General features: G+C 36.2%; 2 protein-coding genes across 2 annotated transcripts in view; both read left to right on the forward strand.

The window, feature by feature from the left end:
• Positions 1-5,454, forward strand: part of pibf1 (progesterone immunomodulatory binding factor 1) — a gene marked incomplete at its 5' end in the record, with an annotated part of 45,602 nt that extends 40,148 nt beyond the window's left edge. Inside the window, 2 exons of the mRNA XM_079897063.1 lie at positions 4,235-4,399; positions 4,657-5,454. Coding sequence (XP_079753189.1) covers positions 4,235-4,399; positions 4,657-4,710 — 219 coding nt within the window. The 3' untranslated portion in view covers positions 4,711-5,454. The remainder of the gene's footprint in view (positions 1-4,234; positions 4,400-4,656) is intronic.
• An 830-nt stretch (positions 5,455-6,284) lies between these two features.
• klf5a (Kruppel like factor 5a) lies at positions 6,285-15,382 on the forward strand. The gene is made up of 4 exons (XM_079864239.1): positions 6,285-6,642; positions 9,555-10,440; positions 11,928-11,987; positions 14,399-15,382. The coding sequence occupies exons 1-4, from the start codon at positions 6,493-6,495 to the stop codon at positions 14,575-14,577; spliced, it is 1,275 nt and encodes a 424-aa protein (XP_079720365.1). The 5' UTR covers positions 6,285-6,492; the 3' UTR covers positions 14,578-15,382.
• The last annotated feature ends 995 nt before the right edge of the window (positions 15,383-16,377 follow it).

Here is a 16,377-nt window from a genome sequence, read left to right on the forward strand (position 1 = left end):
CCACATTACCTTTTTTTTCTGTTTTCCATGAGTAATTGCAGGGTTTTTTTAATGTGGTAGTGTGACTGATATTGAAAAAAAATCTATTCGAATTCATTCTACATTTTAATAGTTTTAGTCTGTCAAATACTGTATTTTACACAAATCTTTTTTGCTTGCTTTATATCTTTTTAAAATGGAAAGTGGTCCATTTTAAAGCAGTTTCATGCATATTTGGATGCTTTTAGAGAGATCAGTAGAGAAGTAGTCAATAAGTATTAATAAAATAATACTACTCCAAGGTACTTAATTAAAAACTGCTTTTAATTATCCATTAAAAGTGTCCACACATGACAATGTAAGAGAGTAGTTCCCACATACACTAGCTAGCACACAGTCTAGTCTAGGTGTGTCCTCTTCAATTGTCATCCAGCCTGCCATTCCAAATAGTGGTTACACTGCGTACCTAACATTTACTCTCTTAAGATCTCTTATTCTCTCATACCTTCATCTGAAAGCCTCTTATGCAAATTAGGAAGCTTCAGGTCCAGTAATTGATCGACGGATGCCTGAGTTTTGTATGTGTTTGATGCCTTCAGTACAGCTCAGTTCAGTTGTGACAACAACTTTCCAAGAGGTTTCTGAGATGCACTCAGTAACTAGAAAATCCAGTCTCTCGGGTCAACTGTTTCCCATGCTCAAGTCATTAGACTAGTAATAACCTTGCAACTTCTTGTTGTTTTTGATGACAGACTGCTAATAGATTGTCTCATTGATGGAAACTGATGTGTAATGCCATAATCTACTTGACCTATGGGTTCTGAATTTAGTTTTTAGTTAGGAAACGAAGAACGAGAAGTCGGTGCATGGTATTTTTTGTGAAAAATGTCCTTTGGTTTGGTTTACTAATTTCCAATAGCATTTATATTAAATGAATGGAGTGATCTTGAATCTGCTCTATTGAAAGGCGCATGAAGGTACACTACACCTCTTCTGACATTCTGAACTCTCTGAATATTAAGGGCAGGGTGTAACTGATTAAGCACCAGTGCAATATGGAGCTATTTTCAACCAAATACTGCTGGCACACACTGTGCCGACTTCACAACTTCCAGTGGCATGTTGGCAGAAAGCATGCAATCCTCACAGACAGCTGCTCCTCACTGGTGCTTTTTGGCATGCCAGCGCATATGGTCGTGCAGTGATAAATAGAAATATTGAATGACTCTTGCGCATCGCCGCTGAAGCGGGTGGTCATGTGCTAGCAGGGGATGTTTTACATTGCCGTCGTACGCTAGAATAGTAACCGTTCACGAATAATACCAGTTGATTTTTTTTTTTTTTTTTTTTTTTTTCAGTTACATTTAAGTTAAGTTACATTTATTACATTTCTTTCAGCACTCTTTTCTGTACATTTTTGTAAAACATTCCTGTTGCGTAATATGGAATGTCTGTCTCGTTTTATTTTAAGACAAAGCATTGTGCTCTTAGGTCAAGCATGCACAGATTTTTTTTTTTTTTTTTTTTGCAGAATACTGTACCTTTAACAGACTATTCTATATCTGTCACCAGTGCTTTTCTGTATGAAAAGCTTTTTGGCATCTGTGATTGGTATCGGCGTGTTGGAACACGAGCGTGCACAGCAACTCACAACGTGATCTATCATCAGAGAGTCGTTTTCTTTAAACATTTTAATTTATTCACACAAGTCAAGTAAAAACATGAAGATTTTTATGTCAATGCAGCCACAAATTGCTGATAAGTTGTAGCTGAGACAAGACTGTGGTTGAACGCAAGAATCATAAACATATATTAACTCGCTCATTAATACAGTTGTCAGCAAGTATTTGTTTTTGTTATAACCCTTTAGTACAAAACCAAATAGTCAGATCTGCGTAATATTTATTTTATTGTGGGGTTTTTTCTCTCGTTTTATTTTTTATCTTTTAATACATATGAAGAAAATTGTTCATTGTTCTACTGAAAATTGTTCAACTGATTCACATTGTTCAAAAAAAATTTTTTTTTTTTTTTTTTTTTTTCATAACCTTTTACAATAAGGCCCCATTAGTTAATGCATTAACTAACATTTAACTAACAATAAGCGATACTTTTGTTTAAATATTTATTATTCTTTATTTGCATTTGTTAATAAAAGTGCAACTGTTCATTTGTTAGTTCATGTCAGTTCAGGTCCATTAAATAACATTAACTGATACAACTTTTGATTTGTATAACGTGTTAGTAAATGCTGAAATTAATATAAGGTTAATATACGCATTAGAAGTATTTTTCATTGTTTCATTAACAATTTCATTGTTAATTTGTGTTAACTAATGCTAACAAATGGAACCTTATTGTAAAGTGTTAGCGTCTTTTTGTTGTTGCTCCTGTTGTTTTATCATTTTATATGATTTTATGTAAAAAATAAATAAATAAAAATAGAGAAAATATGGTGAGAAAGTGGAATTGCAGCATTTAATCATCTTTCACTTTCAAAATATGAGATATTGGGTAATTATTTTCTTTACTCTCTCTTTTAATGACATGTATGCAGAAACGTTTTTCAGCAGACCTGTATCCGTTCTCAGAACTGTATTACGCTGAGGACTTCAGAGTAATGAAAGAGCGCTGTGTTGTTTGAGGGCGTTTCCTTCAGTTGATTCAGAACTATTTACTCTAAAGCAGGACTTCTCCTGTGCTTTGTAGATGTGCTCTCAGGGCACCCCTTGATGAAGATGCGCCTCCAATTACCAATGCACCTTTGAATGTTTACATGAACCCCCAGGCTGCTCCAGCCATGTTTATGTGGTGTATCGTGAGCCACTTTCGGTTAAAAGAGGAGAAAGAAAAAAAGTGTCTGCAAATAACTAATTATGCATAAAGCAATCCACCTTATTCTATAACATAAGAGCGGGTGCGGCCATTGTAACTTGAATGTGTTGAGGCTTCCAGTTATTTTTAGCTATACAAAAACTGTCCGTTATGCTGCTTGTTATTTTTGTTATTCCTCAAGTTATTTACTCTATAGCAGCAAATGAATCGGAAATCTCCGCACAAAATAGCTTACTTCCGCGTTGAAAAATAAGGTGGATAGTTAAAGGTATATTATTTTATTTATATAAAATAATTGTATTATTTATTATTTTATAAATAAAAGTTATTTATTATTCTCGCTCATGTCATTCCAAAGAGGGAGCTCCTTTCCATACAATGACACTGACCATGTCTGTCATGCTCCAGTAAGGAGAAAGACGACTATACACTGTTAGTAGTCTGTACTGAGGCCGGTTCACACTAAGAGCGATAACGATAAAGATATAGTTCTAAAAATCGTTTTAAATATAAAAGCAGCAATCCACACCACAACTATAACGATGACGGCACAGTGAAACAATATGTCGGAATCACTTTCAGAACAATTTTTCCAGCAGATGAACGATAAAAACATTAACACTGAAAGAGCTCATGCATTTAAAGCGGCATACGACGAAACTGCAGCGCGAGCTTATAGTACAGAACAATATCATCCGCTAATATAGTTATCATTATTGTTATCTTTATAGTTATTGTTCTTTGTGTGAATGGGCCTTTACTCCTAATATCTGTCAATCTCCAAAAAAGAAGAAATAAAATTAAATAACAAATAATCTATAAAAGTACCCTAAATGTACCCCAAGCAATTTCTGCACTATATTAAAAGTCTGTTTTTCTGCACTATATTTAAGTTTATATATTATATATATATATTTACACTTGTAAGGGGTAGTAGAATTTCAGGACTTCGGCAGAGGGGAAGATTTTAGTCAATGGTGACTTAAATTTCTATTTATGATCAGAAGACTTGTGCACAGGTTGCTTGGGCTACTTTTATTTTGTTTGTCCTTGTTTGGAGTTTTACTGATATTATTATTACTATAAACTGTTGTATGGGGGGGAAAGGTAAGTAGAGATTCAAATTTTTCCTTTTGTGAAAACAAACATCTGAGTGAAAAACAGTGTTTTGAATGACATGAGGATGTGGATGTTATGGAATGTTGACATCCAGCATCAGGACACGTTGGATGTTTGTGTTAGCGGTTTTAGTTTTAATTGCCCTTACATAAGGGCAGTAGCACTGCTGGCACAACAAGACTCCTGTCAAAAGCTGCTGGTTCTTTCTTGCCTATTGTGAAGGGGAAGCAAACTAGCAATATTCTGGGAAGGAGCTCTTTAACCTTCAGGCTTCCACTGATTTGTTCTTATCCTGTTGCAGGAACTTTCCGTCATGAAGCAAGTCCTTATTAGCATGCGCTCACAGCAGCACGGTGGACATCTGCCTCTCGAGACCGATGGTACGGGGACCGCAGTTCACAGACCCAAACCTTTAAAAAGCACAGATGAGGAGCAATACAACTATGGGCCCAAACCCACAGTGTTTGTAAGTTTTACTTGTCTATCCACGAAGAGAGCCTTTCAAACAGCATTTTAGGACAAATAGTATCTTCTCTGGACACATTTTAAAGTTATTTTGAACAGCCGATACCTTTTGTTTTATTGAGCCTGCTATGTGGGCTGATATCTACTTTCACATTGACTTTTACAAGTTTAATAAAAATGTTTTACTCAAAGCAAAGTCCAAAGAAATGGTCAATGATATTTAACACTGGTGTTTTTTTTTTTCTTTTCTTTTAACAGACCAACAAAGAAGTCCCAGAATGGTATAGAAAACCCAAACGGAAAACCAAGTAGGGACTTGTTCAACTCGTTTAAGAGTTTAAGGATGCTCCATGTCATGCAATCACTGATAAAAGTCTGTTAAAGTTTAAGACCTATTACAGAACTAGTTACACAGGTTTGTTGTGTAGTCATTGTGAACCTAAAACTATGATTTTTTTAATGGTAATAAATCATTTGATGTTGTCCAATAGGTGTGTGAATGTTTTTATTGAATTTATTGAATTTTATTTGAATTTTAAAAAGTATATCAGGTTGTTTAAACAACAGTATCTGCATATAAGCATTTTTATTCTCTATATACCCTGTAAAATCGCTCAGTAGAATGTATTAGTTGATGGTAATAAATCTGTATCCTTCTGTTTTGATTCGTAAAACGCGAGACACTGTTGATAAAAATAGAGGAGCGCGTGCATACCTTAATCGCAGCAGCATTGCACACTTATTTGTGTCATCTTAATGTTACGCACCACAGGCTCGAATGTCCAACAAGAACAGCAGTAGCAGTGAGCTGCATGTTATTGATGCATTTCATTGATTCAGTCTGCTTGAGATGGGTATTTTTATTTGCCGTGTTGTTACTTTTAAATTTGAAATTATGGTAAACATGTATGTACTTAGGGATCATATACTGTTTGTAAATAAGCCTTGTTTCCCAGCTTTATAAACGGGAAGCGCTGGCAGACACATCTTGGTAGCATTTGTACCTCGTTCAGGATTCCAGTTCCATTAACGATTATTTTAGTGCTTTAGTATTTGAAGAAAAGAAAAAAATCTTATTGCATATACCTTAACAGTCGCTTGCTAAATAATGAGATCTTTTCAGATTTACAAGCCAGATATTGGCTTATTAAATCAGAAATAAATGTAACAGTTCCTCCACAAAATAGAGAAACTTATGTGGACCTGGATGCATTAATAAAAATACAAAACAAGTCAAAGTGTTAAAACATTAATTCATTCATTTTCGTTGAATAGCTCTTATTATAGCAAATGTTATAAAAGTGGCCTATCTTTAAATAGACGTCATCTAACTACAACATAATGATATTTGTGTTCTTTACGCGAGTAACTGATTCACAAATCCAGTAAGATATTCGGAAGTGTTTTGATTCACTAAAAGAACCGGCTCATAAGATTCGGGAATCAGACTACACTGACCACGATGTATGTTGTTGAATCACTTAAAAGAACCGGTTCACAAGAGTCATTCGTTCGTGAATTGACTGAATACGAAGCGTTTTACTTGCTATAAACTCTTCACTGGCTTCTCTGTTATAGTTTTTAACAGAACTAAGTGAAAACATTTTTTAATCACAAAATTAAGTTTGAATCAACTTGTAAAAATAATAAATAGGCTAGCCGACAATTCGAACACATTATCGCTGTTAGTCTACTAGTGAGTTTTACATTAGCCTTATATTCTGCACTACTGTCATTATTTAAATGCTAAGGGGCAATACGTAGGGCTGGACATATTTAACTCCGGCTGTTTTGACGGGCTTGTTCCGCTGTCACAGTATCAGCAGTAGTAAAGGTGTAGCCGTCTCACTTTCTCAGTCCCTGACAGAGTCCGGCCCCGCCCTTTCAGCGATTATAGGCTACATATATCCCGGAGCTCCAGGAACGGAGCGAAGCAAAACGGGATATTACTACCGAAAGCGCGCACACATACACGCACGGGTGTCATTCCATGCACCATACACTCACTTCCCCTTCCTCGACGTCTATCAAAACACATTTTGCGGACGTTCTCTCCGTCACATCCACGGGTTTATTGCCGCTACGCTTCTAACGATGAGCGCTGCGCTCGCACCGGGACAAGATGACTTTCTCTCGCTTCTCAAACCCTCACTATCCGACGGCTTTCAGGAGGACTCCTCTCTGTTTTCCTTTGAAGCCAAGAATCCCGATACGGAAAGGGGCTTATCAAACGACTATTGTCAGGTAAATTGTTTCTATCAGTTCTCGGAATGGTGCTCTCGAAGACTGTATGATTCAATAAATTAAAGATCATATGCCTCAGTTGTGTGAAAGGTGGGCCATTGTAGATGATGCGGCATGCTGCACGCCTGCAGTCCCATCAGCATCATGCCCCATTAAATGCGTTCAGCGATGTGCGATCCTTTCATTTAAAGGAACTTTTCTGTTCCAGGTAGGCTACATTTTTTAAAAAACAAAATGTTTTTTTTTTATTTTTTTTTTATAAATAATTAGGTTAAAATAGACGTAAAGCTCGTTTTAACGATAGCTGAAATGTTGGATTTTCAGATGCTTGGAAATTAATCATTTTAATTTTGTCCCTCATCTAGATTTTTTAAACAACACATCCTTCAATACACGCAGGACAATTTTACGTTGCACTTTACCATGATAACTTAAACATATTTCAATGTATTAGTCAATTGTGTGTGCAATTTCATTTTTTTTATAACAACCTATCATTACCAAGTCTCATTTAATCTACACTGCAAAAAAAAGTTGCTTTAAATTTGTAAGTACAATCAACTTGGATGTTTAAGTCATTTACACTACATTATGTTAACTTAAATTACATTAAACTGTTTAAAAAACATAAAAAAGTTGAAAATTGCTCAACTTATTTTGATGAGTTAAAGCAATGTAAAAAAAAAAACAAAAAAACGTCATAACTTATTGATCATATAATTTTTCAGTGTAATAGAATGTTGTTGTTTTTTTCTCTCCTAAATGCTTTATCATTTACACCATATCAGGCACAATGTTACAATTTCAAGATCAGAAATTGATTTTAAGATTTTTTTAAACATGTTCTGCGTTGAGCTTTGTCATTTCAAGTAGGCTATGTTGTTATTTGAAAGTTGGTTGACTTCTATAACTTCGCGAGTTCAGTGCTTATCCCGTGTTCTCCAAACAGTAGCCTAAAAAACAAACAAATTAAAAACATTAGCCTACCATAGCCGTCATTACTGTCACACATAGCATAAGCCTAGTTTGAAGAATCGTCGTTGTTTTAGATTTCAAATCCAAAGCGTCCTCAATTGTATAAGCTGTCATTATGCACTTCAAAAGGATTTGGTGGTGTTTTTGGGGGGGTTTCCCCGTGTCTGTAATGCAGGGGAGAGTCTGGGCTGGGTCGGATAGCGCACAGGCTCATGTCAGTTGCTTGCAGTTGGTTTCTTGGCTACCGAACCGTCAACAACTGACTCCCCTCCCTCCTTCCTCACCCACGCGCGCTGCTCTCGCGCTCCGAACTCAAACTTCCCAGCAACGCCGAGCCTCAATCTGAAAACTTGTGAAAGAGATACATGTCCGGCGAACAGCTGGAAGATCTAAATCCAGAAATAGCTATGCGTAGCAGCCGCGTAAAGAGCACTTAAAGAGCTCTGGCATTCCGAGTATATGTATGTATGTGTGTGTGTGAGTGTTTAGTTTTTTTTCCTCGTGTTTATTCCTCTAGTGACTCTATAGATGTTACATTCAGGAGGGAGTAATGAATGAGTCTTAATTGATTAATTTGTGCTGATTACGGTTTTATGATAATTGGTTGGCATTTATTTGGAAAGGCTGAGCAATCTCTCCAGCATGCTTTCCACCTGTCAGCAAAGTCTGTTTTGAGCTTGTGGTATGAGCGCTGTTTTACAGTCTTAGGTGGAATGTAGCAGAGACATATCGAAGAAGACTTGATAAATGCTTTACCTCTGACTGCTCCATACAGCAACACAATCGCTTCGTGCTCTCAATATATACTTGATCAAAGATCAGGTGTTAAAACATCAAGTCCTGATTTTTAGGTTTCACATCTTCACACAAAGATTTTGCAGGTAAAGTATATCTACTATACCTGCAAAATTTCTAAAATTAGTGGTAGGCCTATCTCATGATGTAGGTAATGCTGTTATAGCCTACTATAAACATAATACAATGGATGAATTGAGGTTTTACACCAAATTTACTTAAAATTTGCACACACAGAAAAATGTAAATGTAAATTATTTATTATTAATTGATAAGATTTAAAGACTGGGAAAAGTGACCTGTTAATCGGCTAGCAGACATGGTTATCGGTTACCTCAAAATATCAATTACTCAGCCTGGCCAATAAATTGGTTCATCACTTGATGTGCATGATGTATTTCGCTTTACCTGATCCAACATGCTTGCCTGTTCACATAACATATTCATATTCCTAAATAATTTTAGATCTTTTTATTATTATACATTGTAGATTAATTGACTGTTAGCCAACTTGTTGTGTTAGCAAGTCTAATGCTTATCCCGTTTTCTCCCAATTAAATTTTTTTTCCATTACTGTCGCACATGACATATTGAAGAATCATCATTGTTCAAGATTTCAAGTAGTCAAACTGTCCTCAATTGAAGAGGAAGAAAATAAATAACCGTCAAAAACTACGCCTGGCCGATAAATTGGTGTGTCGGTTTATTTTTACTTGTTCCAACATGCTTTTCTATTCATATGAGGGACAATTATATATTTCATAACACCGATTAGCACATAATCACATGCGTACTGGAGAATAAATGCTAAAATGTGTTTTCTATTATTTTGCTTAATAAGTAAATATTGAGTACTCCATATATTTTTGCTCCAAGCCAATTTGTCTTAGCTGAGTAAGCAGGCAGGTTGGCCATTGTTATAAGAGTAAGTGAATATTTGCATTCTTGCAAGCTTTTCTAAAATGTTATGTATACTGTCTGTGCTTGTGCTCCGCCAACACGAGCAGTCCCAGGAGATGCTGCCAGCTTTGCTGACAGAAGCAGCGTATGCAATATTCCAGTGGTTATTATTCGGAAATCTGTTTACCTTGTTTGCGTTTAATGGCCCTTACAACTGCATGCTTCTCTCTTTTGCTCTCTAGGCTAAATTAGAGATGGATAAATACCTGTCTCCACAACCTATGGCTCTCCCCGACTTAAAGAAGTCAAGACGAGAGAGTATCTCTGTAATGGACCAGTTTTTCGGAGACGACCACTGTTCCCCCTACAGCATCAACATGAATGTCTTCCTGCCCGACATTGCGTATCTAAGAACGGGCTTGTGCCGGCCGGCACGGCCTTCGGTCCCCAGCCAGGTCAAAACTGAACCTGTAGCGGCACGTTTCTCTCATCCAGAGTGTCCAGTGAGCGCGACCGGCCCTCCATCCACGTTACCAGATTTCACCAGCATCTTTAACGCAAATTCCACTTCAGGCTCTGGAATGGACACCATGGACGATAACACCGGGGTCTTTGTCAAGCAGGAGATGCAAGGCTTTGACATCCCTCAGGATGGGCCGCTCTTCCAGCTCCTCAACTCAGAGCTGGACGTCCCCCATCAAGCCGATTCTCACGCTCACTCTGTGCCCTCACAGATGCCTACTTTCCACGACCTGCACTTAGCGACCCAACAGACTGCTTCCAAACCATACTGTGGCATGTCCTCTGCCGGGTACCATCTCGGCCCAGGTCACTTCGTCCATCCTCAGGGTCAGGCTCACTCGCAGCTCAAAATGCCCTATCTTCCCCCTACGCCTCCCACTTCAGAACCTGGCAGTCCTGACAGACAGAAGGAACTGCTTCACAATCTGACACCACCACCATCTTACGCCGCCACTATCGCCTCCAAAATGGCTGTCCATGCGCCCAGTCACCCAACCCCCACCCCCGCACGACCTTCCGCGACCAACGGGTCCATGCCTGTCCGTTACAACCGAAGGACAAACCCAGACCTCGAGAAAAGACGGATACACCACTGTGATTTTCCAGGTACGGAGAATAAACAAATTGTTTCAATTGAACTTAAATCAATCATGTTGAGCTAAAAAAGCATAATAGCCAAATTCACAAGATGTCCTTGCGTTTTCCGGAGCACAACGCTGCTTTCTACTGTGCTTTCTTACTCACGCTTGAATCCACTGTTAAATAATTCAGAGACGGGCAAAGCCTTTTAACCAGTGCTCAAAATGAATGCCAAAGAGTTGACGTCAGGCTAATTGTTATTGAATCCTGTTGCATCAAATTGACTGGGCAAATTGTAAAACAGACAAGCCTCACAGTGCCATTAATAGTGCATTTACACTAAGAAGCTGCATGTCTGATATGACGTGCTTCGCAATTAAGAACCCATCACTGCTTTTCTTCACTGAGTGGGGTTTTACTGCTAACGACATGAGATGGGCTTTGGATTCCTAATTGGAAAAGAAAGCATACTGAAACCAAAGAACAGGATGCTCTTGTTTGTGACTGTGGTGATGAGTGAACCAACTGATTTTGTGTTGGTGACTTAAAATATGAAATTGCTCTCATGTCGTACTTCAAACATTAAAATGCCATTGTTTGGTTTATAATGTATAACTGAAATATTTAATCATTTTAATATTGTTTTAATGTTTTTTTTATTTTTTTTTTTTATCAATAGCCTCCCAGCATTTTTATATCTCAAAACATAAAAACAATCTTGTCACACTGTTTATGCATCAAGCATAATAACTGCATTTTTTATTATATTTGCCCCGTTTTTACAGACAAGGTTTAAGCTTATAGTCTCAGTTTAAAATGCATGTTTGAGCTGTTTTAACTGAAAGCAACTTATTATAAGATATTAAAATCTTTGATTTTAAAGTCTCAATATGCACACCAGTAATGTTTTTTTTTTTCTAAGGCACATTTATAAAAGCTACTTAAATGCCATAATTAAACTAAGGCATAATCCTGGCTTAATTTAAACCCTGTCTGTGAAACCAGGCCTTGATCATTTTAATTGTTTTAATAACATTTAATTTTTTTCATCATAAATAGCCTCCCAACTTTTTTTTTTCAAGAAAATAAAAGCACTCTTTTCGTACCGTTTATGCTTCAAGCATAACAGTTGCATCGTTTTGTTTTAATACTTATAATTTAAATATTTAACAATTTATAATTTTTAAATCAATAGCCTCCCAAGATTTTTTATCACTCAAAAGATCAATGCAATGAAAATCACTTCATTGCTTTTTAATACTTAAAAATTATCGTTTAAATATTTAATGTATGATTATTTTCATAATGAATAATATTTTTATTAATAGCCTCACAACCATTTTTTACAGTCTTTAAAATGATTAAAATACTCATGTCATACTGTATATGCATCAGATATAATAATTGCATTATAAGTTATTTAAATATTGAATCATTTATAATTATTTTACAAAAACTCAACACACAAATGCTTTATACTGTTGTGAGTAACAAAAGCTGTTATATGTTTTTAGGTTGTAAGAAAGTTTACACCAAGTCGTCCCACCTGAAAGCTCACTTGAGGACACACACTGGTAAGAGTTCTCCAATTAAAAATGGTTTTATTTATGCTCGATAAAGCTGCCCTCCTATTTTGGCACTTTACTGTCATGTTGCTGGGCAGAAGTGTGTTGCTGGCATGCACATGCGTTCATTCTTGCACGATGCCTGAAAGCTATCCTGCGCCGCTTCCTAATATGAGATTGCACCAAAACCATGCCCAAATACATCAGCAGGAACAGCCTTTTCTACTTCCTTTTCCATATTTAATTTTAACGTCCAATATTTGAATGACCTCCTGGCAACATTTGAATATATCAGTAGTACATTTAAAAATATCATTGTTCAGCATTGCTCTCTCTCTCTCTATAAAAATATATTTGGAGATACACAAGTAAACAGAAGAGCAGACCTCATTTGACCCAGAGGAGTGAATCTGAATATTCATGCATTCCAGAACGTGGCCTTTGGCATGTGAACTTAATAAACTGATAAAGTATACTTATCAGGCCATCAAAAGTTTGTAGATTTTTCCAGCTCTAGATTTATTTTTTATGTCACCAAGTCCTGAGCTTAATTACTTGCTCTTACTGCCTGTAAAGCACTATTACGATAAGATAACAACACCCACTCTTTTCTATAAGTCTTGACATGGCATGATTTAGTCTTTTGACAGTGTTGCTGTATTCGAATAAACAACATGTCAAAATGAGATTTACAATTACAGTGCAGGTGCTACTTTCAAATTCATAATGATATTTTTATAGATAATAGGCGGGTCAGTTTAATAATGCCTACATTTTCTGTACACAATATACGCAATATTGCTTAAAACAAATACACACACACACAATAAAAAGAAAATACAACGTTTATTAAATAAAATAGAAGTTTACCAAATTCAATGGAAATTTTTCACTCATACAATACTGTTTTAAAGTTTGCAGTCTATAAGATTTAAAAAAAAATAAGTCTTATACTCACAAAGCTGCATTTATATGTTTAAAAATACAGTAAAAACAGTAATGTAATGTATTAGTAAATGTGGAACTATGATTAATAAATGCTTTAGGAGTATTTTTCATTGTTAGATCATGTTAACTAAAGTAACTACAAATGGAACCTTATTGTAAAGTGTTACCGAAAACGTTTGTATCAATATAAATGTCTTTACTGTCACTTTTGTTCAATTGAATGCATCCTTGTTGAATAAAAGTATTCATTTGTTACAAAAACAAAACAAAACTCCATGTACAGATAACAACTCAAGATAAAACCCAATCCAACCAGTCCCTGGAGAGAAGAGATGGGCCTCAGGCAGACAACGCATGAGATGCCCCATCCAAACATGTCATTACAGGATCCCTGTTCAGGGCTCTCCTCACAAACGTTAAAGCTCAAGACAGGCACATGTCCTGACGTTTTGCTAGTTAATTGTTTTTGAGCGCCACACCTACTGAATGAGTTTGAAACAGCTGAACTCGCAGTATCACTCTTTATAGTTCTTCGGCTCCCATTTTCTATTACTTAAAAGCCTATAGCCCATTTGCTATTATCATTTGCACTGATATTTCAAATAATCTAACAATCATTTAATTACTTAAAGCACTTAATATTTACAATGCACAACTCAAAAACTAAATCTCAGAACAGCGTCACGACTTTCCAAACCAGTATGCAGTTTTTTTTTGTGTAACACAAAGAAGTTTTGTTTATTTTTTGTCAGTCAATGTGGTCCAATGTTGTTTTGGACCCCATTGACTTTCATTGTATGGACAAAAAAAAACATTCTTCAAAATATTTTCTTTTGTGTTCCGTAGAATAAAGTAAGTCGAGGTTTAGAACAACATGAGGATGAGTAATTGATCACAAAATGTTATGTGTTAAAATGTTAAACCTCACGTCATTCTTTAAGTCGTTTAAATATAAGATTCGCATTTCTTTTTTACCATCTGTCATCGACTATCCGAATTTCAAGCTTTGAAAGGGTTGCAATGCATGTGTTGAGCTGGCAGGATTTTCCGAAGGGATTAACAAACCGACTTGATTTCAGGAGGAAGAAATGACCTTGTCGTCTTTTGAAAAACACACTTTAAAACTTCTAAACCCGAGTTCTAGAAAGGCAAACATTGCGCTGCTATTTATGGCCGACTATGAGTTTAGTCTTGTCAGCCTCCACGAACATACCAAAATTCTGAAATACTTTAATCTTAGAGATCGAGTTAAGTGAAGTTTATTAGGTAGCTCCACACCTCTCAGTATATGTTTGTTATGGTTACTAGCAATGACAGACAGAGAAACGCTACCCACACAGATTACTCATTTAGTATTACTAATGTATTCGTGAAAAGAAACCAGTTTTTTTACTGTGAATGAGTTTCTTCCGTGTTCTAGTGATGACTCCATGTGCTTAACGTTAACTTAACTTGATGTCCATTGTGTTCAGGTGAGAAGCCGTACAGGTGCACGTGGGAAGGCTGCGACTGGCGGTTCGCACGTTCCGATGAGCTGACGCGTCACTTCAGGAAGCACACCGGAGCCAAACCCTTCCAGTGCGCCGTGTGCAGCCGCAGCTTCTCTCGCTCCGATCATCTCGCCCTGCATATGAAGAGGCACCAGAATTAGACACAAACACACACTCACTGAAACAGACACATATGCTTATTATTATGCACATGAAGTGATAACAGAACAACTTATTTCTTTCTCTACGCCGCGACGAACCTTATAATGTTTAGGGTAATCTTCTCTCTCTGACCTGTCGAGAGTGTTGAGCTGTCGACTGTAAACTGAAAAAAAACAACTTTTGATATTGCCATGAAAGCCAATTTCTTGTGGTACCTTCAGATATAATGCCCCGTTCCTTTTTCATCTCTCTTTCGGATGTATAGATCAAATTTCCATTCTTATACACGAGATCCTCTAATTGGAAGATGAAACGTTTTTAAACGCAATGACATGGAACTGTAAAATATACAGGATTCGTTCTTGTACATCTGCAAAGCACTAAGACACAACTCCCATTTTACTTTGCACTTGAATTAGACTGGAAATATGAATATCTATGTATGATAAATACTTTTAATATATATATATATATCACTGGAATAGTTACTGCTCATACTGGGGTTTCAAGTACACAGCCTATACTGCGATTCCCTCTTTTTAGTTGCTGAAGTATTTATAGCTTTGGATGATAATGTGCTGCTACTGAACAGCAATTATTTCATGAATTATTAAACAATGGTATAGAAAAGCAATGAGAAGTGGAAAAGGGCTTTAGACAGCTGTGTGATTTGTACAGTCCCCTTTATACACACAGGAGCATGCCGACCGTTTGTTTTCCCACTGTCATTGATGCATAAGCTCATATGAATGTACGAGACCACAGTGACTGTTCTTTTGAAATAATGCCTTTGGATCACATTTCATCTTAAAGTGCCTTTTCATGTTTGTTTTTTATCAGCAGCACATGCTACGACTTCTTGATCATAAAAAAAAAAAAAACAGTCAGTAAAAAGCAGGTTACCATTATTTCACTATTACCACAATTCGGCTGCCTTTCATAATTTAAAGACAGGGTTAAAGTATCATCTGGTTCATACTTGTAAAATCAATGTATTTATTGCATTGGCTTTGTGAAGTGGAATTTGACAAGTTTTGTGTAATTGAAATGCCTTAATGTAAATACTATGACATTTTATTGTAAATATTATTTTGATTTATTTTCTTTTTTTGTTGTTGAAAAAGTAGGGCATCATATTGCTCTGGATTTTGGCTGTGTGACTATTTTTGTTTCTTTGAATTTTTTATATTTCACTTAAACTTATTTTGTAGATTATATTTCTAAATTGGTTGTCCTCATGACAAACATTTTATGTCTACTGATTGAAATGAATTCTAATAAAATCAACTTCATAGTTTTTAATGGTTTTTACAAACTGAACTTCTCTTACACATTTTTTTTTTTCTGTGTTAAATTTCTACAAAACTATAATAATGTGTGTCCAGGTGAGTTATTATTTTATAGAGCCCCTAAAGGGACCTTGGCAAAAAAACAATTATACACAGACTTTTGTGTGCGCACAAGAAACTTTTGCGTTCATCTCATAATTACCGTAATAACTTTGAACTGTAAAACGCCTTCACGTACTTGTAGAACTTGTAATTACAACGTGTAAACTGGTAATTTTCTTGAGAACTACGACTTGTACCACCTGACCACTGCAGATTTAAGATGTGTTCGACTTTAAGCAGTGCTTTCTCGTTAGCATGCAAAAAGTTTTACATTTTTTTATGTTTGCAGTCACCATTACTACACTGGTGGAATAAAAAGTCATTAATCATCCTCCCTTAAAGCAGATAAACTGCATTTCTATAGTTTACACTGGTGTATGCCTAGGGTTTCCTGTTCACTCCCTTTAG

The sequence above is a fragment of the Squalius cephalus genome, assembly GCF_949319135.1.
Source record: "Squalius cephalus genome assembly, chromosome: 2".
NCBI lineage: Eukaryota > Metazoa > Chordata > Actinopteri > Cypriniformes > Leuciscidae > Squalius > Squalius cephalus.